Source organism: Helianthus annuus, chromosome 15 (genome assembly GCF_002127325.2).
Source record: "Helianthus annuus cultivar XRQ/B chromosome 15, HanXRQr2.0-SUNRISE, whole genome shotgun sequence".
NCBI lineage: Eukaryota > Viridiplantae > Streptophyta > Magnoliopsida > Asterales > Asteraceae > Helianthus > Helianthus annuus.
In genome coordinates this window covers 12,470,752-12,497,224 of record NC_035447.2, presented here as the reverse complement: position 1 = coordinate 12,497,224, position 26,473 = coordinate 12,470,752, and the positions used below count along the sequence as shown (strand labels likewise).

The 26,473-nt window shown below is 38.1% G+C and overlaps 3 protein-coding genes and 1 long non-coding RNA gene across 6 annotated transcripts; 2 read left to right on the top strand and 2 right to left on the bottom strand.

The window, feature by feature from the left end:
- The first annotated feature begins 8,913 nt into the window (after window positions 1-8,913).
- Window positions 8,914-9,344, top strand: LOC118487372. Its single transcript, XR_004881651.1, has 3 exons — window positions 8,914-9,030; window positions 9,103-9,177; window positions 9,328-9,344. It is a non-coding gene; the product is annotated as an uncharacterized LOC118487372 (long non-coding RNA).
- A 2,965-nt stretch (window positions 9,345-12,309) lies between these two features.
- Window positions 12,310-15,247, bottom strand: LOC110913308. The gene is made up of 2 exons (XM_022158149.2): window positions 13,656-15,247; window positions 12,310-13,575 (listed from the first exon to the last, which is right to left on the bottom strand). The coding sequence occupies exons 1-2, from the start codon at window positions 14,667-14,669 to the stop codon at window positions 12,310-12,312; spliced, it is 2,280 nt and encodes a 759-aa protein (XP_022013841.1). The 5' UTR covers window positions 14,670-15,247.
- Window positions 15,248-16,298: 1,051 nt separating this feature from the next.
- LOC110910734 (BTB/POZ domain-containing protein At5g47800) lies at window positions 16,299-20,006 on the top strand. Of its 2 annotated transcripts, none has more exons than XM_022155341.2 (6): window positions 16,299-16,466; window positions 17,215-17,319; window positions 17,395-17,464; window positions 17,540-17,935; window positions 18,771-19,430; window positions 19,526-20,006. In XM_022155341.2, exons 2-6 carry the CDS (start codon window positions 17,261-17,263, stop codon window positions 19,928-19,930), a joined length of 1,590 nt encoding a protein of 529 aa, XP_022011033.1. In that variant the 5' UTR covers window positions 16,299-16,466; window positions 17,215-17,260; the 3' UTR covers window positions 19,931-20,006. The 2 variants fall into 2 exon arrangements, with proteins under 2 accessions (XP_022011033.1, XP_022011034.1); XM_022155342.2 differs by having other exon boundaries at window positions 16,301-16,466; window positions 17,546-17,935.
- Window positions 20,007-20,258: 252 nt separating this feature from the next.
- Window positions 20,259-25,804, bottom strand: LOC110910733. Of its 2 annotated transcripts, none has more exons than XM_022155338.2 (11): window positions 25,562-25,804; window positions 24,674-24,755; window positions 24,468-24,571; window positions 24,254-24,380; window positions 24,079-24,173; window positions 23,688-23,811; window positions 22,514-22,693; window positions 22,226-22,411; window positions 22,066-22,125; window positions 21,780-21,911; window positions 20,259-20,657 (listed from the first exon to the last, which is right to left on the bottom strand). In XM_022155338.2, exons 1-11 carry the CDS (start codon window positions 25,600-25,602, stop codon window positions 20,454-20,456), a joined length of 1,335 nt encoding a protein of 444 aa, XP_022011030.1. In that variant the 5' UTR covers window positions 25,603-25,804; the 3' UTR covers window positions 20,259-20,453. The 2 variants fall into 2 exon arrangements, with proteins under 2 accessions (XP_022011030.1, XP_022011031.1); XM_022155339.2 differs by having other exon boundaries at window positions 22,066-22,122.
- Between the last annotated feature and the right edge of the window lie 669 nt (window positions 25,805-26,473).

Below are 26,473 nucleotides of genomic sequence, written 5' to 3'. Positions count from 1 at the left end.
GTAGCCATGTTTTCTGAATATAATCTCCCAGCCACTTGGTGATTATATCACTCCATGCATATGACACTTTGCCAATATCCTGCCTCCATTTTTATGTAACAAGTTTAAATTAGAGTGACAAATCCAATACATTAAAGATTTAAAGGAATAATGGATTTTAATAATCCCCATTATTAGCAATTGGCCGGCAACAGTCACAACTACAAAAATATCTATTGATGGTCCCACCTTTTTAACTTATTTTCTCTTAACGAGCCTTTTTTAACTGAGGTCAATTAGTTTTTTGGTGACGTGGACACTGACGTGACACATACCTTTGTTATTTGATGAGGTGGCTGCTTATGTGGCACTCTCATCACCACCTCCACCACCACTCACCGCCATCAGCCATCACCACCTCATCAAATAAAAAAGGTATGTGCCACATCAGCGTCCACGTCACCAATAAACTAACTGGGTTAGACCTCAGTTAGAAAAAACTCGTTGGGAGAAAATAGGTTAAAAGGTGGGACCATCAGTAGATATTTCTATAGTTGAGATTGTTGCCGACCAATTATTAATAGTTAGTATTATTAAAATCCGTTATTCCTATATTAAAACATTGAACTAAACAAGAGATCAACTACGCTAGCTATACGGTTTCAGGGATGAAGGAGACGGATTACTTTGATTGAGAAGTCATCTGTTTCAAAACCAATTGACATGTTGACAAAAGTGCTCTAAAATATACATCAAACAAGTTAGGAGAGTGGGACGGAGTTTTTTAAGTTAATTATGATTCCAAGTTTTATGAACCTCATTGGTTCTTAGGGGTGAAGCCCCTAAGCAATGGAATTCAAGGGGCAAAGCCCCCTTGACAGGGGTCTGGGGGCAGCACTCCTAGCACGAGTCGTGTATAATGAATGGAAGGGTCTAAAGGGCACAACCCCTGGCTCCGTCCAATTTTGTTTCACCTCTCCATGATATGTATAATATAAGTTATTTATATCTCTATCATACGCTTTATGTCAGATGTGATATTGCTACTACATTGGCTAAGGCTTATAATCAAATGTATAATGGAGAGTCTAGACACTTGGGTGTTACACATAACATGATCCATGAGCTCATCATGCAAGGAGTGATATCAGTGGAGTTTGTGAGAATTTACTATAATTTAGCCGATCATATAACAAAAGGATTGGCTAGAGATGTTGTGCGTATGTCAGCTGTGTGGATGCTATTAAAGTCTACCTGAAATCTCTATGTAAAGATATCCAATTCCCACCTAGTATGAATTCAATACGGAAAACTTAACCTCAAGAGGTTGGAACACTGCTTGAGAGCATTAAAAAAATTCCATGGGAAAATTGGCCCCAATTTGGAGGCATTTTAGTTTGTTACTTCTTGTTTTTGGATTTTTGGAAATAATTTGTTATAACTTTTATATGTTAGAAACCTATTGCCCTACCTTTTGATGTGGGTTAATCATGAAAGGCAAAAGTTGGTATTATTAATATATGCATCTCATGGGTCTCCATATGGTCTTTGATGTTGGTTTATCAGTGGCTATATGCTTTAAGCTGGTTTTGTTCTACAGGATGACACTAACCACAAGCCCTTTAGGCTATGCTATTTGTAATGGTTTCATTTTTGTTTCACTGTCACGTCAAGAAATGACTGTCACATTACTATCACGTAGACATGGTTTTCATCGGGGTTTTTCCCGCTTTTGTATGAAATGGTTTCACATAAAAATTTAATTAAAAATAAACAAACAAGAAATGGTGAAGCATGATTGGTCTAAACTTGGCCCCACACTCTCCACTTCTTCCTTCACGTCGTGACTCCCTTCACGGGCTTGCCCATCACTCCCATTTCACGCCCAATCATTAACTGATCTTGAACTTAGTTTTTGGTAAAATCAGGAGGGGCGGACTCTCAAAATCCAATATTTTACACTACATAAAAAAATTCATGAATTTTCGGTAAAATTTACACTATGAAACAAAAAAAAAAAAACAAGAGGGAGGAGACCCGCCTGGCCCATGGTAAGAACCGCCGTTGAGCCCAGTCACACCCCAACCCATTCCATATGGCATGAGCGTTAACAATTACACATCTACTTAACATAAGAGACCTACCAACTGGATGAAAAAAATGAAATTAAACTTCTTCATCCTACTTTAGGGCATTGTAGTTTTTTCTAAACATTATCTCTTGCCTTGTGATGTCATGTTGTACTATCTATGTTGACATACATAGAAAAAAATAAGGGAAAATCACGAAATTGGCCACTGCAACGCCGTCTTTGCGAAAATGGCCACCGGACACCCCTTGACGAGCCGGTTCAAAATCCTGAAACGGCACATGAGTTTTTTTTAACGGCCGTCCACTCCCCGCTTGACACGTGTCCGACATTCCCTGAAACGGCTTGAGAAGGAAGCTGTGAACGACACGTGGCTGTGAATGTGGAAAGATCTTAGCCAAGCCGTTACAACCGGCTCATGTGGAAAGATCTTAGCCATGTTCCTTCAACGAGCCAAGCCACGTTCTTACAAGATAGCCAAGCCGTTTCCGTACGATCTGGCCAAGCCGTTACAGCTGACATCCGAGCCGTTTCCGTGAACTACTTGTGCCGTTTTAGCTGGCTCCAAGCCGTTTTAGCTGGCGCCAAGCCGTTACAGAAGGTCCGTGCCGTTTCAACACATTGTTCGAGCCGTTTCAGCTGGCTCAAAGCCGTTTGAACTGAATTGAAGCCGGTACAGCTGTCAAATGCCGGGTCAACGTGTTGTTCAAGCCGTTACCGGGTTCAACGTGTTTTTCATGGCGTTTGAGCTTATGTTCTCACTATATATATACCCACTTGTTTTTTGGTGTGCTTGTTTAACGAATCCATCTAACACACTTAAATCTCAAATAAAATGTTATCTTGGTTTCTTTATGTTATTAGCATAGATGTTTTTGTGTATCAAATGCATGAAATATTTATGAAATCACACGTATCTGCTAGTGACGTGTTCCTTGGCTTTAGTTATCAAATTCGGTTTTGATATTGCTTATCATATTGGAGTGTCTTACTCTTCAGAAATGCCGGATCTAACTACCCAGTTAGTCCGGATTGAACTATCCAGCAAAAGACGCATCTCTATCATTGCTACAAGCGTTTTGACTGGAATTCCAGAAGAAGGGTTTTGATTCACTCCTAACTTTCAATTTGTTCTCGGGGAGGTTCTAAGTTCTAAGCAGTGGTTTGGTCAAGTTATCTGAAGACTGCTTTCTTGGAGACCGAGATTTTTTCTCTACTACCCGGTTCTGCTGTTATGAGAAAGGGTTCCGATGAAAAATTTTGTTTGTAATTTTTTCATGTTTTATCTTTTATGTAATTTGTAATAATTAGTAATAAAAATTATGTGTTTCGTTCACTTTTACTTATGATTTGGGCTTTTTATATGGGTTGTTCACAAAACAAGTTAACGAAAAAAAAAATACATAACTGTGTTGGGCTATGTATACGGGCTGTGCACTAACAAGTTAAGGAAACTGCTTTGGGCTTTTTATTTGGGCTTTTCACTAACAAAGTTAACAGAAAAAAATAAATAAACTGTTTTGGGCTTTTTATACGGGCTATTCACTAACAAGTTCACGAAACTGCTTTGGGCTTTTTATATGGGCTATACAGTAACAATTTAAAAGAAAAAAAAAATAAATAAACTGTTTTGGGCTTTTTAAATAAACTGTTTTGGGCTTTTTAAACGGGCTTTTTACCCGTTGCCTTTCCATCTTCCCATGTAAACGGCTAACCATTATCACTTCCACACCTATTACCCACTATATAAACCCCCCCCCCCCAACTTCTCATTTCTCCACGCCGTCCCCGTTAACACTCTTTATATTTCGACAATACATTCCGTTCATCCGTTCAAATGGCAAACTCGTGGACAGAAGTTGACGACATCGCCTTGTGCGAAGCCTGGGAGGAGGCGGTGACCAATCCTCCACCACGGGGACAGGGTGGCCTTTGGGTCCGTGTTCAACAAATTTTTGGACAGCTTCGTGGTCCGGGCCATAACCGAAGCGTGGACGCCTTATCTTCTAGGTTTCGTGTGGTCCGGTTGGAATGCGAGAGGTTTGACCGCTATTTCCAGAGGGTGGAGAGAGAGATGCCCGACCTTGAAGAGGATGATCAGAAGGCGGTGGCGCTGATCAACTATCGTCATGACGAGGGACAGGATTTCAAGCATGTTTCGGAGTGGGAGGCTATTAGGATTTATTTTTAGTTTTTTTTAGTATGTTTTTTTTTAGTGTTTTTATGTTTTAGTATGTTTTGTTTAGTGTTTTTATGTTTATGTTTAATATTTATATAAAAAATATTTTGGATGTTATAAAGTTTTGCATGTTCTAAAGTTTTGCATGTTATAAAGTTATAAGTTTTGTTAACTGCGACGACGAAAAGTTTTTTTATCTACCAATTGTGGACTGCAACTAGTCTAATTGTTAAGCCCAACGTGAAGCCCAACCTGGCCCAAATGTGGACTCAAAATAATTGTCAACTGGGCCGTTTTAAAGTACTGTATAAAAATAAATTAGTTAACATTGTTACCAGCTCCGAGTAGGAGGATAAACTGGTTAACATGTTTTGCTTTCACATAAAGGGCGCAGGTTCGAACCCGGAGGGGCCGTTTCTTTAAAGAAGAACCCCCTTTTTATCCGTTTTTATTAATTAAAATAGTGGACTGCAACTAGTTGTCACGTTAAGCCCAACGTGAAGCCCAACCTGGCCCAAATGTGGACTCAAAATAATTGTCAACTGGGCCGTTTTAAAGTACTGTATAAAAATTAATTAGTTAACATTGTTACCAGCTCCGAGTAGGAGGATAAACTGGTTAACATGTTTGGCTTTCACACAATGGGCGCAGGTTCGAACCACGGAGGGGCCGTTTCTTTAAAGAAGAACCCCCTTTTTATCCGTTTTTATTATTTTACTTTCTTAAATTAGTTTAATAAGTTAACTTATTAATTAATAAATTTTAAAATTATTTGTTTTAAAATAAATTTTTGCACGTTGCATATCGCCAAACGGCTCTTTGGCCCAAACATTAACTTGCACGATAGAATATTACAAACTTCTTTCGTGAATTACAGATAAATTTTTAAAATTTCAAACACTGAAAGGTGTTCAAAGTCCTCGTCGTAAAGTATTGCGTAGTCTAGCAGGGCCTCTTGTATGATCTCTTCTTCTTCCATGTTCGGATTATTTTTTTTCACATTTTTGCACCTTCCTAGAAAACGTGTACATTTAAAGCGTACCAAAGAAAGACGAGTCATCAACGCCTCGACGCTTCGGGACGTCTCTTGTAGGTGAATGCAGAAATTGTTGAAAACCTGCTCCCAGAAAGCAGGATCGGAAACTGAGTAAGTGCCCAGTTCACGAGCGGCAATGTACGAAAAGACAGCAGCAATATCTTCCTCGTCGGTCCAAGAGTCCATTTTGTTAGTGTGAAGTTTTGGGATGAGAATGTTGTTTAATAGGAGGGAGTAATGTATGTATTTATAGGTTTGAAAAGGGTAAAATTGGAAGATTTAATATTAAATTAAAAAATATATTACAAAGAACAGTTTTTTTATTTAACAACATTTGGGCGTGGTAAACACCGCCAAAAATACAGTTTATCAGCCATGAATCGTCTATATGACAAACATATTTGCTTAACGTCTCCAGTAATGTTAATGGGTTTGTCTGTAACCAGATGCTCCATAAGCATACACAGATAGACAGCTTCATTTCCTACGATTGACCTGTTAGAAATCACGTAGTTATCGTTTAGCTCATGAGTTATGCAGCATTCTGGTTTTCCTGTCTTTTTCCAATACTTCAAATGCACAAGCAACCCAGTTAAATACACCTTAAGCTTCGTCAACCGTGGAATAATAACTGCCCTAAATTTGTCTCCTCGTCCATAAAAGTTTTCAAACGGGTACAAAACTAATTCCTGGGACGCCAACTCTAACCGTACTAACATCCATTCGTTATTGTCAATCGACAGTGGGAAAAACACAAAATCCACGTCAACAAAGGAAGGAAATGGGTTTACTTTACCATTTCCATAACCAACCACGCTTTTAGGAACCGATTGTAGTAACGTGTCATAGAATTGAGGTGGGAGAATTGTCCACCGCAAATTTAACGTCGGATCCTTTTGTAAATTTCTGTTTCTCCAAGCCATTAGTCGTCCAGTCCATCCCTCAATATGCTGTTTAATGATTATTTATATATTAATAAACACGAAAAAATGCAAATTTTGATAATAAAAAATTTATAATGAAATTACCGTTGCTGTTAGGTAGCCATTACAACGATAGCCTAACAAAGTACCCCAAAATGTTTTGTCCAACTCCACATAACGAGTGAAAACAGCTGAATAACAGAATGGGGCGTCGCCAGTACTGTAAAATGTTGCAACATCTTTTGACCAATTCTCAGATTCGTCGTCTGGAATTGCCCATCTTCCGGCTCTCTTTAAGTGCAAGCTTTGACGGTTATTTAAAAAATTGTTTTCTTCCGGCACGACCGTTTCAGACGAGGAAGATTCACCGGACTGTCTGGGTGCTCTCCATTTCTTAAGAATCCACGTTGATGATTTACTAACTGGTTGAGAGCAGTATACGTTGTTTTTGTCAGCCATTATTGGTTTTAAGACTGTTTCAAGTGCTATGAGTGGCGTTCTAAGAAAATTTTTTGATCTTATTTAACTTGAAAATAATTTATTATATAATTGTTTTTTAATAGTTTTCATCACAACTTTCAATAAAGGTACTGCCCGAGCCGTTACATATAACTGGCCGAGCCGTTTCGTGGCACGTGCCTCAATAAAGTAATATTCAAGCCGTTTCCGTTTCTTGTTTATGCCGTTACCGACAGGCCGAGCCGTTTCCACTGCAACTTCAAGCCGTTACAGCTGCAACGCCGTGCCGTTTCCTCTGCTACAGAAAGCCGTTTCAGGCGCGTCGTTTTGCTGTCAGTTTAAGCCGTTACCGATTTCAGGTTGAGCCGTTTCCGCTGTCAAGTAGTGCCGTTTCCGACGTCAGGTTGAGCCGTTTCACGGCGCGTGTTCCAATAAACAACTATTCCCCACATGAACGAAAATTCAAATCGGGTCAACAATGCCGTTTCCTCATTTTCTCATTTTCAAAGCAACTCACCACGTTGGAGCAAAGCAAAGGAGTTGAAGACCGCAACTTTCAACATCCGAAACATCGTTGACTCTTCCGGGACCACTGACTTCTTCGACAATAATTGTGGGCCCCCACTATGGACTTCAACGGACACGAGAACATGCCGAATGCTTTCGAGAATATACCAAACGATCAAGAGATGCAAGATGCTTTCGTGGACCCCCCTTTGTGCCCGGTAAAATGTTGCCGATAAAATAAAGATAAGTTTTTTAATTGAATTCGTATGCTGTTTTTAATTTTTTTTCTCTTTTTATATAGCAAATAACTATTAAAGTTCGAGAGAAGTGGTTGGTTTTAAAAAATTTGCGTGAAGTGCTGACTCCGGCGGTTGAATCAGCTATTAGGCAAACTTGTTTCGGTCCATTCTTAGATAATAGGTGCACCATATGCGATAGCCTTCTTTTATATGGCGTTGCACAGCTACAAATACCGACGCCTTTTCCCCGTATTGGGATTTCGTATAAATTACGAGGGCAGCTATTTACATTCACCCCGAAACAGTTTTGTTTAATAACGGGGCTACGTTTTGGCCACAGTTCCTGGTCACCTATAGACCATCCGAACTCATTTAGGAACAAATACTTTGGAGCTGGATCAACTGTTAATTTTGGCCAGATAATGAACATGTTCGGTAACATTGGCCGTTTTGATGATGCTGACCGCACGAGGATATGTCTTCTAATGTTAATCGGTCAAGGTTTTTTGGGTTGGCAAAAAACCAATGCAGTTGATAATATGATTTTAGACCTTGTGGATAACTTAGAAGAATTCAGACAATATCCGTGGGGTAATTATTTTTGGGAAAGTACTTATAATGCTGCTATATACAATTTGTCCACTCGGAAAATGGATGAAGCTAAAGGTTTTTCTTTAGCTGGATTTGTGTGGCCGTTCAAGGTACCCGTAAATGTTTATGAATATAGTTATTTTTGAGAACTTATAAAATTAAATATAAATAACCCTTAAATAAATTATCTTGTGTAGATGTGGGTGTTGGAGACGTTTCCTCATTTTAAGAATTCAAGGGAATGGTATCAAGGTCAGACGATTCCAAGATTTTTGGGATGGAAAGAAGGCAAGAAGTTTATGAGGAGCAGTGTCAATTCATTGCTACAAACAGCTGCAACCGTAATACATTTTATCTTTAAATATACTTTAAAAATAAACATACACTTTTTTATTGTTTATATTAATATATATTAATAATTGGGGATTTTTTTGAAACATTTTGGCAGAAACGTGAATATAGGCCGTCTTTGGTTATATTGCCAACTGAAAATGAGTTGCAAAGCGCGTGGTATTTGTCTAGTTCAGATTATTTAGACGCTGAACGTCGGCTGTATGCCAGTGCAATGCCGGGCGAGAATCCGGTTGAAAGGGCCACAGAAATACCCATTCAAATGCACACAGAAATACCCTTTCAAATGCCCACTGGATTCACGGGTCAAAATCAACCAGAAATGCAGGCCGCCCCAGGTGTCGTCACACAAGAACAGCTTGCCAATGTAATGGGGGCTCTGTTTGGTTCCGATGGGACCAATGAAGGTTATAATCAGGCAACGGATCGAGATGAGATTCCACAACAGAATTTTGATCCCCCCCCCGACCCCGTTTCGATCAAATTACGAGGATGACCTGATTTCAAAGTTTAAATCAGTCTTGGACGAGAGGCTGCTAGAGAACAACCGGAGACTTACGAATATGTTCATGGGAGAGTTTTCTCAATCATATCGATGTTCTCCAAAGCAAAAAACGGTCAGGACTCCGGTGACCGTACGAACACCAAAAGAAGAGGCACACACTCAGAGTGATAATGTAAGGTTAATTTTTTTATAATAACAATATCCACCAATAACTGTTAATTTACCTGTTATGCTTTTCTTGTAGGCTGTTGCCGATTCATTTATCAATTACGATAATGCCTACCACGTCTCTATGAGCCCGATGGTGAATGAAGATTTTGTAAGTTTTTCCAATCTTTTTATTTTAATTACTTATCATATTTTTATTAGTAGTATAAATTTAAAAAAATTTAGTATTAATTTTGTAAATGAAAGTTAATGAAATTATTTTTTAGATAGTGAAATTAATACATATATACAATTTTTGTAGAATGAGGATCCCGAAATCGTCAAACTGAGACGGTCGGAAAGGCTTGTAAAGCCCGCAGCAGCTATGCTATCCCCGTATGTGGCTTTTAAAAGATTGAAAGATATAAAAGCCAAAAGGTCAAGAAACGAGGATAGACAAATTGATTTTATCAAGCACTGGTATCCAAATTGCGGCAGTCAACATCTTTCCCTAATAGTTGGGAATTCTGTCGGTCCAAAATTTTGGGAGTCGTTGCTGGGCATGGACGGTGAAGGCTGGTTAAGCGATGATGTAAGTAATAAAAAATTAATTTATATTTTTTTGTATATTTTATTGTAATTAACTTTATAATGTTTGACAGCATATATTTGGGTGGATGATCCACATGTATCATTCAAGAAATGAAAATGATCGGTGGAGTATTCTACCCCCATATTTTCAAAATTATTTTCGGTACACGTCCGTCGACCATACCTGTAAAGGTTACTTTACTGGGCAGGTTGACCCTTTTCCATCAATACATACTGTTGACGAGGTAATGTTGAACGACAACTTATTAATTACTGAATAAATGTATTTCGTATTGAATTAATTTAATATTTTGCTTACTAATTATATAGGTTTACGTACCGTTGTATATAGAAGGTGCTCATTGGTTTTTAGGCGTTTTCAATCTTCTCAATTACACGCTAACGATATACGACAGGTATTAGGCAGATTTAACTTATTAGTACTCCAACATACATGTTACTAACTTTGTTAATTTGTTGCTCTTTCAGCTATTTAAATGCTTTCGAAAAGGAAAGAACGGATGTGGTGTGTCATATAAATTTTGTGTTTGACCACTGGCTACGAATTCATGGTTACAATGCCCACAGACCATTACCGTTAACTTACCCTTTCCGAGTTATTTATGCAACCGATGCTCCTCAGCAGTCCGGAGTTTTGGGAGACTGTGGGGTTTGGGTTTGCATATTTCTTGATAGGTTGATAAATAAAAAACCGTTGAACAATGATAAAGATACTCAGAAAACAGCGGAACGTATGCGACGTCAACTTGCTTTACTATTTTATGATTCCGTGTTACCAGATACAACAACTAACAACAACCTTGGTGATGATGATGATGATCCCGTATTAGAAATGTAATTGTATTTTTTTTGGTTTAAAAACATTAAATATTTTTCTACTAGTCTTTATATGTATATATATATATATATGTGTCCCTTCTACCTTTATTACACATGTGACATCCTCCATTACCAATGACAAGTATTCCTCCTTCCGTTTCCAACAATCAACAGATTTGGGATCGCCAATGGTCTCCAAATGTTCTTGAATTTTACTACGAAGGAGATAATCCTAGTTGCTATTCTTCTTACACGGGGTTAACACCACTAGGAAAGGATTGGTGGGGGGGACTGCTTGGATTTACTGGAGCAGGTTTTATTCAAAAAACGGTACCTTAATAATAAATTTTTTCGTAATAAAAATCTGTTTCATAATTTTTGTAATAAGTAAATTACCATCATTTTTTAGCACGTACAAGCATGGTGTAACAAACTCATGTGTGAACGAGAGAATGCAAGGACGCTGTCGTCAAACGATATTCGTTGGACAGTTCTACCGCCAAATTTCTTCGACATGTTACATAAACAAGATATTGATGCAACCAGATACGCAGATGGTTCTACAGCAACATATCCTCCATTCTGGGAAATTGATACGGTAGGCTTTATCAATTTTTTTTTTCTACTTTATTATATCCGTTTTTTATTAAATGAACACGACTCCCACTCTTACTCCACACCTATTTAAACACATCTTGGTTCACTGCTCAACTGCATCCCCTTTTTTTTTACCTCTTTTTTCTACCTCATGGCAAATCAAGAAATCAACATTCATGTAAACGTTCATATCAACGTCAACATTTTCCAACCGATTAACCACCCAAACCCACCCCCAGATAACCCCGAACCAAATAATTCACAAACTCGTAACCCCCAAACCCGGTGCAACAGCCAACACGTGAAGCACCATTTAGGGGTTATGTTCAGTGTGAGGCGGTTGATCCGTTACCTAATCACGATGAACAACAGCTTCCTTTGGACCAGATTATTCCACAAGAAAATTTGGCGGTTACTGCTGACGAAGAGTCAGACTCAGACGACGAATCTTGTTTCGAACGGCTGTACGATAAAGTGCGTTTTGAAGCTTATCGTGCGGAAATGGAAGAAGGGGTAGAGTATGATTCTGAAGCGGAAGACCATTCCGGTTATTAGATAATAAATGTCAGGGTTGTTTTTTTTTTTTAAATAAGAACTTGTAGGTGTTTGATATAATTTTTGGGAAAGTATTTTTTTGCTAATAATTTTTGTTTTTAAATTTACACCGTTGATTTAGAACCTAAAATTATTCACTTTTTTGCAGGTATACGTTCCTATACCGGACAACGAACAAAATTGGTTGCTTTTTAAAATAAATATAAAGTCACTACAATTAAGAATTTTTTTTGCTAATAATTGTGACACGATTAATTGCGGAGATTCATTTTGCGTACACAGAAGAGTACATCAAATTGTTCTAGAATTTGAGTCTTTATTTTTGTGGTTTCTCGGACGTATATCGTACTGGCAACAGTCAGGAATAAATGAGACGCGTTCCATGCAAATAGTAGGGGATTTCGTGTGGCCTCCTCAAACAAATCGTGTTGGCAGAAATTCAGGAGTCATCATATGTATGCTAATGGAAAAACTTATTTGGAATCGTTCTTTAACATGGACCGAAGGAAACCTTCAGGATGCTTGTTTCAGATACAGACGGTACATGGCAGATGAACTCTACACCGGGCGCTTCACACCTGTTAATGTTTAATGGTTCTATGTATGCATGTAATATAAAAAAAAATTAATAACATATTTTAATGAAATGATTTTCAATATTAATATGCAACTAGTTACTAGACAAGTTAGATTAAATTTCACAAAATAAATTAATAAAGTATTAAAAGTCTCCCAAGTTGAAAGACGGATACATATAATCAGCAGGAGATTGTGTAAAATCATCAGGATTATCGGTTTCTTTCCCTTTCCCTTTGTCTGGGTGTTTGCGAGTACGAACTTCTGACGGCACGGGCTGCCGACATACATCCCGATGATGACCATATGAGTTACATCGGGAACAATAGAGGGGAGTAGGTTCTTCCCCGCGGGATAAGATTCGGTTGTTTTCTCGAGGACGACCAGCCTGGCGCTTTGTCATATGTGGCGGTTGAAGATTGATAAGGTCTTCTGGAGTCTCCCATTCAGATCTATGCGGGAGAGGATAAATCGCTTCTTCATAAGTTTTCTTATAGACTTCGTTGGAGTAACACGGGAAGCAATACTTACTGCAGTCGGTTTCACCTAAAAATTTTGAAACGGCGATAACATGCCCGCATGGTAAACCAGAAACCTGCCAAACTCGGCAACTACATGTTCCATTAACAAAGTCCACTAAACCCCCCTTTCCACTGTCTGCAACAGAATAACTGTTTAACTCAATCCCAGCAACCGTCCATGTTCTAGACCCTTCATTTTTTTTAAAAATTTTCTTCTGTGCCCACTGTGTAAGTAAATGTTTTTCATGTATACCTTGCAAACGGCGATCGTAAAACCACTTTTGTACAGATTGCCGGAAGAACTCTAAGAGTTGTGTTACCGGCATTTTACGCGAGTGTCTAGATAAAGCGTTAATAGACTCCGCGCTGTTAGATGTCATATAATGATATCGATTGCCTGGACAATGCGCCCGTGCCCATCTACCGAACCCAATACTTGTTAGAGTGTGTCGCACTCTAGGAACGGCAAGACAAAGAGCATTAAATGACTCGTTAAAATCAGACAATCGGTACGATTTGCATGTCTTCCACCACAACTTCTCATTTTCTTTTTTTTTATCAGAGGGTAAACGTAGGTTCATCATTAAATGACGACAGCATAACCCATGATAAACATGTGGAAAGACGTTTCTAACAGCCAGATGTATAGAATTCGCTCTATCCGAAATTATGGCCATTTCAGGTATTTCACCCATACATTCTTTAAGCTTTGACAGAAACCATGTCCAACATTCACCATCCTCTGATTTTCCTATTCCGTAGGAAATTGGTAAAATTTGGTTGTTTCCATCCATTCCAACAGCTAAAAATAACGTCCCCTTAAATTCACCCTTTAGGTGTGCAGCATCAATGATCACCACCGGTCTTAAATTGCATATAAAGGTACGAATCTGAAACAAAATTATTTAAAAAGAGTCAAGAACATGTAGTTTGTCGAAACAAAATAAAAACAGATAATGCTATAACTTACCGCAGCACCAATCGCGACAAAGACCATCTCAAACCGACGCTCGTGATCAGTCTTGATATGTGTAACAGAACCAGGATTTGCCCGCTCAAGATTGTAACAGTAAAGTGGTAGTTCTGCGAACGACTCTCTGCTTGATCCTTGTAAAAGCTCTAGTGCCAGACTTTTTCCACGCCAAGCTTGACTAGTGGTTATCTCAACTTGGAATCTCTGTCTAAAATCTTTCACTATTTCATTACAACGATATATTCTTCCACTGTCTTTTAAAGGTTCTTTTAAATAATGAGCAACAACATGTGGGTTTGCCTGACGAACATGTGGGTACGTTAGCGTCTTCGAGCACGTGTGTTTATCGTTAAAACTCTTAACAAAAAACACCCCACTATCTCCAAAACTCCTTGCACGGAAACGCCAACCGCAACCGTCGACCAAACATGACACCTGGTACCGAGTTTTAGAGGATCTATCTACTTTAAACTCAAAGTGTTCTAACAAACATTTTTTTCCCAATTCAAGTTTCATGTCTTCTTTGTTATTAAATACGTGACCTGGTTCAAAAGTAATTGATGAAGATCGCGAACAATTTTCGAAAGAATTATCAGGATTTGGTTGGGAGTCGTTTACAACATCATAATTTTCTTCATCAGTACAGAAATTTAAATCAGGAACTAAAAATTTTTTTGGACTTGAAAAACCAGATGATCCAACACCAAACCCTTCAATCACATATAATTTATAAATTTCAAAAATATTTTCCATAGCAAAATTATAAAAAATTGCAAGATCTTCATCGTTTATTATATCTATGGGATCACTAAAGGAAGACAACCGATAAGATAACTTCGTAATGTTTGTAGAACTACAAATGTTTGACAGTTTACTTAAAAGAGCGGTGTATGAAAGGTTGGGTTCAATTTCTAAACCACGTCTACTTGAATCAGCATCAGCAACATACTCCAACTTTCCGTTAACGATTTCCCACTTTCCGCCAGTGTATACAACCAAACGAATCTTCATAATTTTAAGTTGGAAACTTTCTTTTACAAAATGCCAAATGTTTTTATAACTTTAAACAAATATGTTGAAAAAACTAATACAAAAATGTAGGGAAAAATTTTTAACGGCCACTCACTAAATATAAAGGTTTGAAACGGCTTGAGCCAGCTGAAACGGCTCGAACAATGTGTTGAAACGGCACGGACCTTCTGTAACGGCTTGGCGCCAGCTAAAACGGCTTGGAGCCAGCTAAAACGGCACAAGTAGTTCACGGAAACGGCTCAGATGTCAGCTGTAACGGCTTGGCCAGATCGTACGGAAACGGCTTGGCTATCTTGTAAGAACGTGGCTTGGCTCGTTGAAGGAACATGGCTAAGATCTTTCCACATGAGCCGGTTGTAACGGCTTGGCTAAGATCTTTCCACATTCACAGCCACGTGTCGTTCACAGCTTCCTTCTCAAGCCGTTTCAGGGAATGTCGGACACGTGTCAAGCGGGGAGTGGACGGCCGTTAAAAAAAACTCATGTGCCGTTTCAGGATTTTGAACCGGCTCGTCAAGGGGTGTCCGGTGGCCATTTTCGCAAAGACGGCGTTGCAGTGGCCAATTTCGTTGCAGTGGCCATTTTCGTAAGATGGATAAAGATTGTATAGACATCATCATTTCAAATATGTTTAGTAGCTAGGCAGGCTGTAATAATACAACAAAGTATGAGTTGACTGCTTCAACATCATTATTCATTAGCCATCATCTTCAATTCCATCTTACTACTTTAATTGAAAAAAGAAAGTAAGAAGAGAGTATTATTTGCTTTATTTGTACGAATTTCATTAAATTACAGACAGAATTCAAATGAGTGGGTGTGGAAATGTTTGCCATGCAAAATAATCCAATTATTCGCCACACATACATGTTTATGTCGGAGACGTGTTTTAATGAAGTTTACTTAAAAAAAAGTTTTAATCCATGGGCTTCTGTTTTTCTTAGAGGATTAATTTTTATTTATTTATTTTTTGAGAGGGGGCGTCAAAAGGACATTCGGATTTCATCTCTGATGACACTTGTTTAAATTTAAAAAATTATATAATTTCTTTTTCTTTTTTTATTTATTTAAAAGATTGTACCATTTGCAGTAAGACCTTATACGTAAGGTGAAATGACATTTTACTTTTCAATTTAACATCAACAGAAGTAAACATGTAGTTAGTCAATGGCAAGAAACGGAAACCACAAACCCTCATAGTCAGTGGCGAAGTATAGAAGGGGCGGGGAGGGGCGCCCAACCCCCCGAACTTTTCAGTCAGTAGTGTTATATATGTAGTTTTCGTATAGAAATTTTTAGGTATATACGTTTTCAACCCCCGGTTCTACAGAAATTTTTTAGTATATATGTTTTTGACCCCCCCCCCCCCCCGGTCATTCGGGTCAAGCTTCGCCACTGCGCACGAGAACCAAAACCGGGAATTTTACCAACCACAAGGACGAAACCGTAATTAACTCTACATATTTGATATTTCCATGTCAAGTGGAGGAAACCATAATGGGGAATATCTTTTCATGCTTCTTGGCCCAACCTTTTCCCCCACTAAATTTCATGCCTTGTCATACTATGCTTTTTCTCATAGCCTTACATGATTTGATTTGAATTGATTTGATTTGGTTCACTAAACACATTCATTTTTCCCATGTTATTAGTTTATGTACTTGCTCATCATTGCATGCATATATGTATGGGCAAGACTTTGTTATTAAACATCCTTCATTGCATTAGTTTGGTTCCTCATAGCTTCAATCACCATACTTCATTTTCTTTTTCCAGGTGAACATCCTTCATTTATTTTCCTGAGTAAAGTTCACGTACAAAGTGTCTTATCGCACAAAACGTACGAAAGGCATGAAAAAGCCAAAAAAACGCGGTGGCATTTTCGTAATTATTTCCTCATAGAGTAATTATCAAAATTGCTCTACAAATGATCTTGTATGGTAATTTTGATCTTGTAAGATAATTTTGTAAAGTAATTTTGAATTGTATGTTGTTTGATAAACTTGCAGAGTAATTTTGATACACTTGTAGAGTAATTTTGATAATTACCATACAAAATCAAAATTACTCTACAAGATCAAAATTACTCTACAAGAACATTTTACAAAATTACTCTAATTACCCTACAAGATCATTTGTAGAGTAATTTTGATAATTACTCCACGAGTAAATAATTATGAAAATGTCACCGCGTTTTTTCAGCAAAACCTTCAGTTCGTACGTTTTGTACATTAAAGTTATTTGTATTTGATCGTTTGTCTTTTTTTCCTAACCAATACTTGTTTACTAAACATATGTTTATTTTTTCATCATCAATTTGAATATTTGTAACACATATATTATACTGCTTTTAGCTTTGGTATTTGTGGGATTTACAGGGTATGATTGTTGTTGTTTATATTCTACTACTAAAGACAAGAATATAACAAATTACAAACGGAATTACGCGTATATGATTTTCTGCTTTGCATCAGTTGACATCTCACTCAGTTTCCTCTATGTGATTCTTCTCTCTTAAATTTAGTTGTAGATAAGCAAAGCATAATAATATTCATTTCATCAAGTAAAAGATGAAGTTTATGCGAATCGGGACAAGGCCGGATAACTTTTACACACAACAAGCCATCAGGTTCATTAGTTTCAATATGAAAACAATACATATGCTGCAACTACTTGATATATATGCTTGTTTGATAACATGTAGGACGACGCTTTCAGACTTACCAAGCGACCTAACCATATGCGTCAACAACGTCACCTATCTTCTCCATAAGGTACTATCTTTAATTAGTTTAAACACATAAATTAATTAATACACATGGAGAGACTCATCACATGGAAATCCCAAGTTGCAGTTTCCGCTTCTTCCAAAGTGCGGTCTCTTACAAAGACTTTGCTCGGATAGCAGTAGATGTTGTGTGGAGCTTCATGATATCCCTGGTGGTGAAGATGCTTTTGAACTATGCGCGAAGTTTTGCTATGGGGTCACGATTGATCTCAGTGCTCATAACTTTGTACAAGCAATTTCGGCTGCTAAGTTCCTTCAAATGACGGAATCTGTTGACAAGGGCAACTTCGTCTCGAAGCTAGAGGCTTTCTTTAATTCATGCATTCTTCAAGGGTGGAAAGATTCGATTGTCACGCTGCACACGACTGGAACATTGCCTGAATGGTCTGAAAATCTTGGGATTATTAGAAAGTGCATTGATTCTATTGTTGACAAAATAGTCACACCACCTAGCAAGGTAATCAGTAATCCTTTAAGATAAGATTATATGAATTAGTGTATGAGTTTTGGGCCTTGTAGTAATTCTTATCAGAAAATAAAAGTTTTTTTTGAAAAATATTGTTTCTTTCATTCTTGTATTGGATTTCACCAAATGAAAACGACTCATTTAATTTTAATATAAATTATCACTTTTAGAACTATAAAAAATATATCTAAGGGGGTGTTTGGGGTTGAGTTTTCAAAATAGATTATGTGTTTTGAATAATCAGAATTAGATAATTAACTAATTAACTGTAAAAAAACGTGATGTCGAAAGATAGTGTTTGGATTTGATTATGTTGCTTGATATCACAATAATCAGATAATCAACTATTTGAGTGTTTGGCAAATATATATATTTAAAAAAAATAAACAAGTGAAAATCCTTTTCTAAACGCAAATAATCAATTTTTGGAAAACTGCGTTTTGTTGCAGTAGGGGGGGGGGGGGGGTTGCTTTTGGAAAACTGTGATTTGTAACTATCTAAACGCAAATAATCATTTTTTTTTAATTTTTTTACCCAAACACTCAAAACTGATTATTTACGATTTCAAAACTCAATAATCTAAAAATCTCCTTCAAACTCAACCCCAAACACCCTCTAAATGTAATGACTAAAAGGGCTACTGATAATAATGATCCACGTCGTTGTGCCTGGGCTGTGACGCCTATGAGGGCTCTGAGCCACATGGATAGTTCAGTGTGCTCAAAATTTGTATCGATTAAACAAATTGTTGGAATTTCCAATGTGATACATTCTTGAAGGGTCGGGAGAATAATTGAACTAAAAGCAGAAGAGGCTTTGGATGCAGGTTAAATGGTCCTACACTTATACCCGAAAAGGATATGCGCGGAAGAAGGCTGCTTCCCCTAAGGATTGGTGGACTGAGGATATAGCAAACCTGGATATAGACCTATTCAGATGCATAATTAATAGTGTGAAGTCAAGTAACATGCTGCCTCCTCAACTTATCGGTGAAGCTTTGCATGTTTACGCATGTCTTTGGCTACCAAGGTCGAGTAAACTCGACCCTGAAACCTCCTCAACCGCAACTGTAAACAAAAAGAAACGACAACTGGAGACCATCATTAGCATGATTCCCGAAGATAAAGGATCCGTATCGACTGGATTCCTGTTGAGACTCCTTAGCTTAGCCAAACTCTTAAGGGTGTCTACGGTGATGGAGGCACAACTTATTAAGAAATGCAGCTTGCAGTTAGAGGACGCAACGCCAAATGATTTGTTGAAACTTTCGTCTATCGACTTGGTTAAGGCTGTGGTGGACAGTTTTATGATACGATGGACGGGACCAAATGATTCGGTTACAAAGGTCGGGCAAGTTGTGGACTCTTATCTTCAAATAGTTGCAAGGGATGCGAATATGCCGCTACACAAACTAGTGTCGCTTGCAAAAGCTTTACCTCGTCCCCAACACGACAATCTTTACAAAGCAATCAACATCTATCTAAAGGTAATTAACTAATAATGTTATTGTTTTAAACAACGATCGTGTTGCGTTTTGTTTTGTTTTGTTTTGTTATATTTATGAATTTGGATGGCGAACAGGAGCATCCTAAGACAACCAAGGAAGAGAAGAAGCAGTTGTGCAATGTTATCGACTGCCAGAAGTTGTCGCCAGGAGTGTGTGCTCATGTTGTGAAAAACTCGAGGCTTCCAGTAAGAATGGTCGTGCAGGCGCTTTTCTTCGAACAAGACGGCAAGGCAACGGCAACCCATGAGTCTGAAATGCAAACACAACCATCCAACAGACATAAATCAAACCTACAAATGGGATCAGGTGAAGAGTCTAGTGGTGCTAACAACACAAGACAAAAGCTCCAATCAGAGTCAAAGCACAAGTCAAGGAGGCAAAAAGTTGTGGAGAATGGAAGAGAAATCTTAAAGGATTCTAGGAATACAGGGACACAAGCAAGTAGATCAGAACATGGTCATAATATTAAAGACAGATAGAGGTAGCAAAGTTAATTGTTTGCATAAAACCATTGATTATTTAATATTACATATCGGCGAAAGCAAAGAGTACCATATTTGGAATTCGGCATTGAAAAACTTATTTCGTTACGCTTATAATTTATAGAAATTACTTTCATATTGGACTCCGCGAACACCATACATGCCAATTGAATTTAAAAAGGGGGGGGGGGGGGTACATAAATACCCTCACATGACTTTCACATGCTTGTATTTAACGACCAAAATAGACAGTCGTTAGTATAAAGGTCCTAATTTGCGTCTAATGTAGTTGGTAAAGATAAAGGTGGAAACCGGCAATGGGGTAGAAATCAGTATTTGACTCTAATTAAGCTTCACATGAACAAAACACAACAGCGAGCGGGCCTCGCATAATCTGCTTGTCAGTTCTGGTTAGAAAAAGAATGACTTAGGCTTACATGTTAGTTGTTACCAAGCAGATGTTAAAGAAAATCAAATCGAAAAATCATCTTAAAACCTAGAACCTAAGTATGTTACAAATTTAGGATGAATGGTTTCTCCTATGCTTGACACGTTTCAGGATGCAGAGGCGCAGCCGCTGACTAAGGGCCTCTAGTTTTTCAAACTTGTCACGTCCACTTTTCTTTGAAGCCGTTGAAACTTTCTTTTTATCTTTCTTTACATCTGCTGCTGCCGGTGCATGTTTACTGGTTCGAAGAGGTGTTGCAAGCACCTTCAACGTCACCTAAATTTGAACAATCACTTGAGTAATATCGCACAATAACAACACACTAGAAATGCAAAATACATTTTTCTTTCAATGAAGTGTGTATATTATATACAGGATCATGCGAGAAGCACTAGGGTAACGGAGAAACGTTAAAAGCATTCTGGACCACACATATTTTTCTAATGAAAAAAACTTAAAATCCCTAAATCGCCCTTTTTTCCTGTCAGGGGTGTTTTTTTTAATTATACATATGTGTATAATTGCGTATATAGGTGTTTAAAATTGAAAAATAAGTATCGTACATATATGTTTGATAAGGTACATATATGTACAAATGTATATAAATGATTGTACATATATGTATATAAAGGAAGATTGTGGTTCTGAACATGTTTTTTCTAGGGCAAATTGGAAAATAATAATCCCATCTTTCTGAAATTGGCCGATAATAATCCCAAGTCAGTTATTAGCCAATAATAATCCAACCTCGTCCAATTTTTTTGTAAAATAGTCCGCCGTTAAAATAGCTTAACGGAGTTAAGTTTTTTTTCGAATTACAAACCGATGTTTTAGGGCTTTTGATCAGAACGAGGATACGAGTCGATTGATGTAAAACTTACCTCAAAATACTGCCCCCAACCCACGAAAACGGTGCTTCAATTCGGGTGTTTAACTTCCAATTAACAAAATTCAAGCCATTTCGAACACAATTTCGAGGTAAGTTTTACATCAATCGACTCGTATCCTCGTTCTGATCAAAAGCCCTAAAACATCGGTTTGTAATTCGGAAAAAAAAAACTTAACTCCGTTAAGCTTATTTTAACGGCGGTCTATTTTACAAAAAAAATTGGACGAGGTCGGATTATTATTGGCTAATAACTGACTTGGGATTATTATTGGCTAGTGTACATATGTGTAATTGCGTGCTTAAAATAGAAAAATAAGCATCGTAAATACATGTTTGATAACGTACACATATGTATAATTCAAAATTTGACAATATACACGTGCGATTAGCAGTAAAAAAAATATTTTTTTTGGCTTAGAGAAAACGTGTTGTCCAGAATGCTTCTTGCGTTTCTCAATTAACATGTGTTTCTCTTAGGATCCCTATATAGATAGAGAGAGAGAGAGCACCTCACTGTCATTAGACACGTTGCAGTCTGGAAAAGGTTCACCAACACTACCCAATGATGAGCATCTTCCCCAGCTCTCTCTATTTGAGCTTGTATACGAACAACACTCCTCAATTTGACCACTCGGATTGTCCTGATAAGATCCGTACACAAAAATCAAGTTCAAAAAAAATATCCAAAATACAAAACCGCAACATAGATTACACTTGAGTACATTTTGTAGAGCATACATCTAAACAAAATTCGTTTACCGAAAAACGAATACCGATATCTACAGTTTCACTCACCTGCAATTGTGACGGTTTGTGAAGACTACCCATTCTTGCAACATTCAACACGGAGTTCTGCTGCACTCAGCAGAAACAGAATTATTCGAAACAATTTTCAAGCAACATGAAGGTAACTATAACTATAATACGTTTGATGAAACAGAAATTAGTAAATTACCTCTTCTATACCAGCATCGACCTGAAGATCTCCGAGGTCATAATATTTCTCGTATCTGCTCGAACATTCCGGTGATACTTGCGGAGGGTGAAGAACGTTGTGGAAGAATACGGATACCAAGTCGTAAAAAACTTGCGGACGAGTTGAGTTGTGATCGCCGTCGAACTTTATCATGTTTTTATCTCCCTGTAGATATTCAGAATTAATTAGATTGTTCTTTAACAGTTGAACTATTACCAAACTTAATACGTGTAACGGAACCGCAAAGTATCGGGAAATGTTTTATACCGCGTAGGAAAGAGAGATGAGGTCTGAGTGGTGCGGTTGTATAAACTTGTCGCCTTTGGCGTGGCCAAATAAAGCGGGAATGAATGTTTTCGGTGCAACCTTCAAGGCGTTAATATCCATTATATCGAATTTTGCTTTCTTTTGAATCACTCGACGCATGTACTGCAGAGCCACCTTCACCTGATTAAATGGAAAGAATTTCGATCTTTTTTTAGGAACGTTCACGATTGCAATAAAGAGTGTTTAACTTTACATAAAAATCAAACTGTCAACGTGTTTATGATATTAATATGTACTATGAATACATATAAAAGCATGTTTTTTGTTTCTCATTTTCATGTGTTTTTACTTAAACCCGTCATTATATGTTAGGAAAAAGAGAGAATTATATTTGAACATCTCAACCGTAAACTTATATGTATATGTAGAGGCCGGTTAATGTACAACACCTCCTTATCGTGCGTCGCGTACGCGACCACCAATATAACGTGCGTAATTATGCAAATAACGTGCCCCGCTTGCGGTATGCGCATTTAATGTATATATGTGTGGGTCCTTGGGGGGCAAAAGTGAAAGTGCACTAATTTTAAGTTTTAACGTTATTTTACTAATTTCGTGAAAATAACGTTAAAAAGCGAGGGACGGTTAATCATGCATCATGTGGTGGCGTTGATAGCCGAAAGACAAGGGGGTACATGCGCTAATCGGCTTTTGTCCCAATTGCTGAGTGTTATGTGCCTTATGTCCAAGGCTTGATGCAAAACTACTACCGAGCCGGGGGTCTCACTAGAAGCAGCCTCTCTATTCCTACGGGGTAGAGGTAAGGTTGTCTACATCTTACCCTCCTCAGACCCTACCTCAGCTTTGCTATTGGTGGGATATACTGAGTATGATGATGATGATGATGAATTATGCAAATAACGTGTGTAATTAGGGTTGACGCAACCCATGCGTAATTATGCAAATAACGTGGGTAACTATGCATTATACCGTGCGTAATTATGCAATAACGTGCGTAATTATGCAAAGTTAATTACTATTGTGCCGCCGCGTTCAATTGAAGGCCTAGATTAGATCAGATGTGCGGCTGAGATGCTCGTGTATGCATCGCACGATAAGGTAGGTGGTCTTGTATTTTAAGCTTTTTCTGTAATAAGAATCAAAAAAGCATTACCGTAAACTTGGGAAGCCGGATTTTATACACATCAACCAGTTCCATCATTAGATTAAATAAGTTAGAGAAAGCACTATCCAACACCATTCCAGCTATAGAAGGGTCTTCCGCACCATAGAGTAAGCTGTGTCATATCAAAGAAATAAAGTTAGGTAGAATCAAACCAACGAGCACTCTAGCACCTGGATCTTGTAACCAATGTTTTCAGAACCGGACCGAACGTCGAACCGGTCTCCTTACCGGTCTAACCGGGTGTAAGAAGCGGATGTTGTCGTAAAATTTATAGGGTAAAATTTAAAAAATATAAAAAAAATCCAGTCCAACCCATAGAAACCCGATTCAACCGGCCGGTTTCCCGGTCCGACCGCACATTAAGTATTAAAGAAAGTACCTAGTGACTGCACCCATAGAACGTCCCCATAGACCAATGCGTGATATCTGTTCATTTTTTCTCAAATACGAGACAACAACCTTGAGGTCATCTCTCTGAAGTGAAAACGAAAACAAGATATTAGAAACATGATACAACTAGAGAAAGAATTTGAAGACCGGAAGAGAACGTGTACCTCATGCCAACCGAGGCTGACATAATTGCCGTCAGATAACCCCGAACCCGAAAAATCAAGAGTGAACACCGTAATGTTTGATGGTAGAAGAATAACAGCAGCCTCATTTGCATCTGCCCTACATCCACTACACATATCCCATAGATAACAAATAAGTTTCTCATTCATTTAACGCATATACAATTATATATCATCGAGATTGAGAAACGAGAACCTGTTTCCATGGCAGTATACGACACAAGGGAGAGAAGTGTCGGCTGGGAACGGTGACGGCAAATAATGGCTGCACCTCAACGTATGCCCTCTACTATTCCTGAGCTGCAAAACACAAATAACGCGTGTCAGATATATGCCCGTCCCGTATCGGGATGCGGTGGTATGAAAGATATGCAAGTTGTGGATACGCATGTCCGTACTCGCCTCCAGATCTTGTCTTGTGAATTTCCTACCGGCAAGAGTGAAGTTCTTTTCCCATAAGTACTGGTCAGGATTGTATTCGGCCCTGTGTAATCATTTAAAAAAAGTTCAAAGTATGCTAACGGTGCGCATCCAATACGACATTAGAAATGGATCAATACCCCGATTTTTAATTGATCGGCTCTCATACAATTTCTGTTATATACTAATCCCTATACTAGAAATGGATCAATACCCCAATTTTTACACGAGGGCCGCTCATCGCTAATGCTATCCCACCGCTATTGACTGCATAGGATTTAAGGTTATATGACTATGCTTCTTGTATATTTCTAACAGCAGTACGTTACGGTACTAGAGGCACAAACCAAAGTACCCAACCTACCCAAATGGCACCAACCAATGAGAGACGGCCACCTCATTGCCACCCCACATACTCAAACCGGCATACACTACCCGATCACCTTGTCGATTCCACTAAACGAACCGTTGTGGCGGTGTTGCCGAACTACCCACACAAACCAAATGCAATACCACCCGATAAACGACGCCCCGAGTAGCCTAACTAATAAGTGGAAAGCAAGGTGCTTGAATTGAAGTTATTTATAACAAGTTTGAAACACTAATTATACTTTATAATAGCTACTTTAAAACAAGTTGGGTACTTGGGTATGTATTAGATTTGAAGTTCGAAAATGGGAATTTGGGAATTTCCATTTAGGAATATTCATTTGACTATTAGTTCCAAAACACTCAAACCTCTTTAATTGGTCCGAATTTAAGTGCAAATGCTGCATTTGAGCAAGGGGGAAACATCCGATTTACAAGTATTGGGCAAGTTATGAACAAGAAACAGAATGAGTACAATAGCAGATCTGGTAAAGAAGATACCTGGGTGGTCGAATGACAAAATTGATGAACTGGTCAATCATTGTGTCCACCAAAGGCAGATGGAAGAAACGCCGTATGCTAAGCTGCTACGGTGACGGTGGTGGTGAGCTTCAGAATCATCCGGTACAACAGATTGTTTGTTTGTTTGTTTACCCCATGTGATGTGATGATGTGGGCCTTTTCCAGCTAAGTACACACCTATTCAGGTACAGTACAACCCTTCTTAAGCATCTTTCATTTTTAATGCAGACGGACCATCTCCAATAAAAACTTAAAATATGTGTCTAGTCCAATGTTTATAAAACCGGTTTAAACCGGATGCGGGAAGCTTCAAAGACCGGCCCTGAGTTAATCACTCGGATGGTGGATATGGTTTTGTCTAAATTGCACTAATGATATCAAGTTACCCAATATTTAACTATCACGTCATATAAGTATCTACCATATTAGTATCATATGTAGATATGGTTATTTTACAAGTTTTAACTATCCATCACTCTATTAAACTAATAATAAATCCAATAATCTAAAAATTAAAAATAGATAGAAAAGTTATGATTGGTGGAAAAAAGTTTGGGCCCACCAATAACATCTTCTCATGTCCGTTAGCAGCATAACCAAGTATCCCCCATAACGCCGCCTTTAATGCCCCATTGTCCAATAATCTAATACCTATTTGAGTAATTGAGTCAAAATGTCAAAATACTGAAAGTGTTGATCGATACTAAAATGTCAACGCGCCATTCAATTTAGAAGTACATAATCCTAATTATGGACAATCATTATTTGAATTCTCCATCGCCACGACACCATATCCCCATGGTTTTGCTTCAAGCGCATTCGATTTTGAACTTGCGATACAACAAGGGTCTGCTTCAATCGATCAGCGATTCATCTTCCCACTCAGATGAT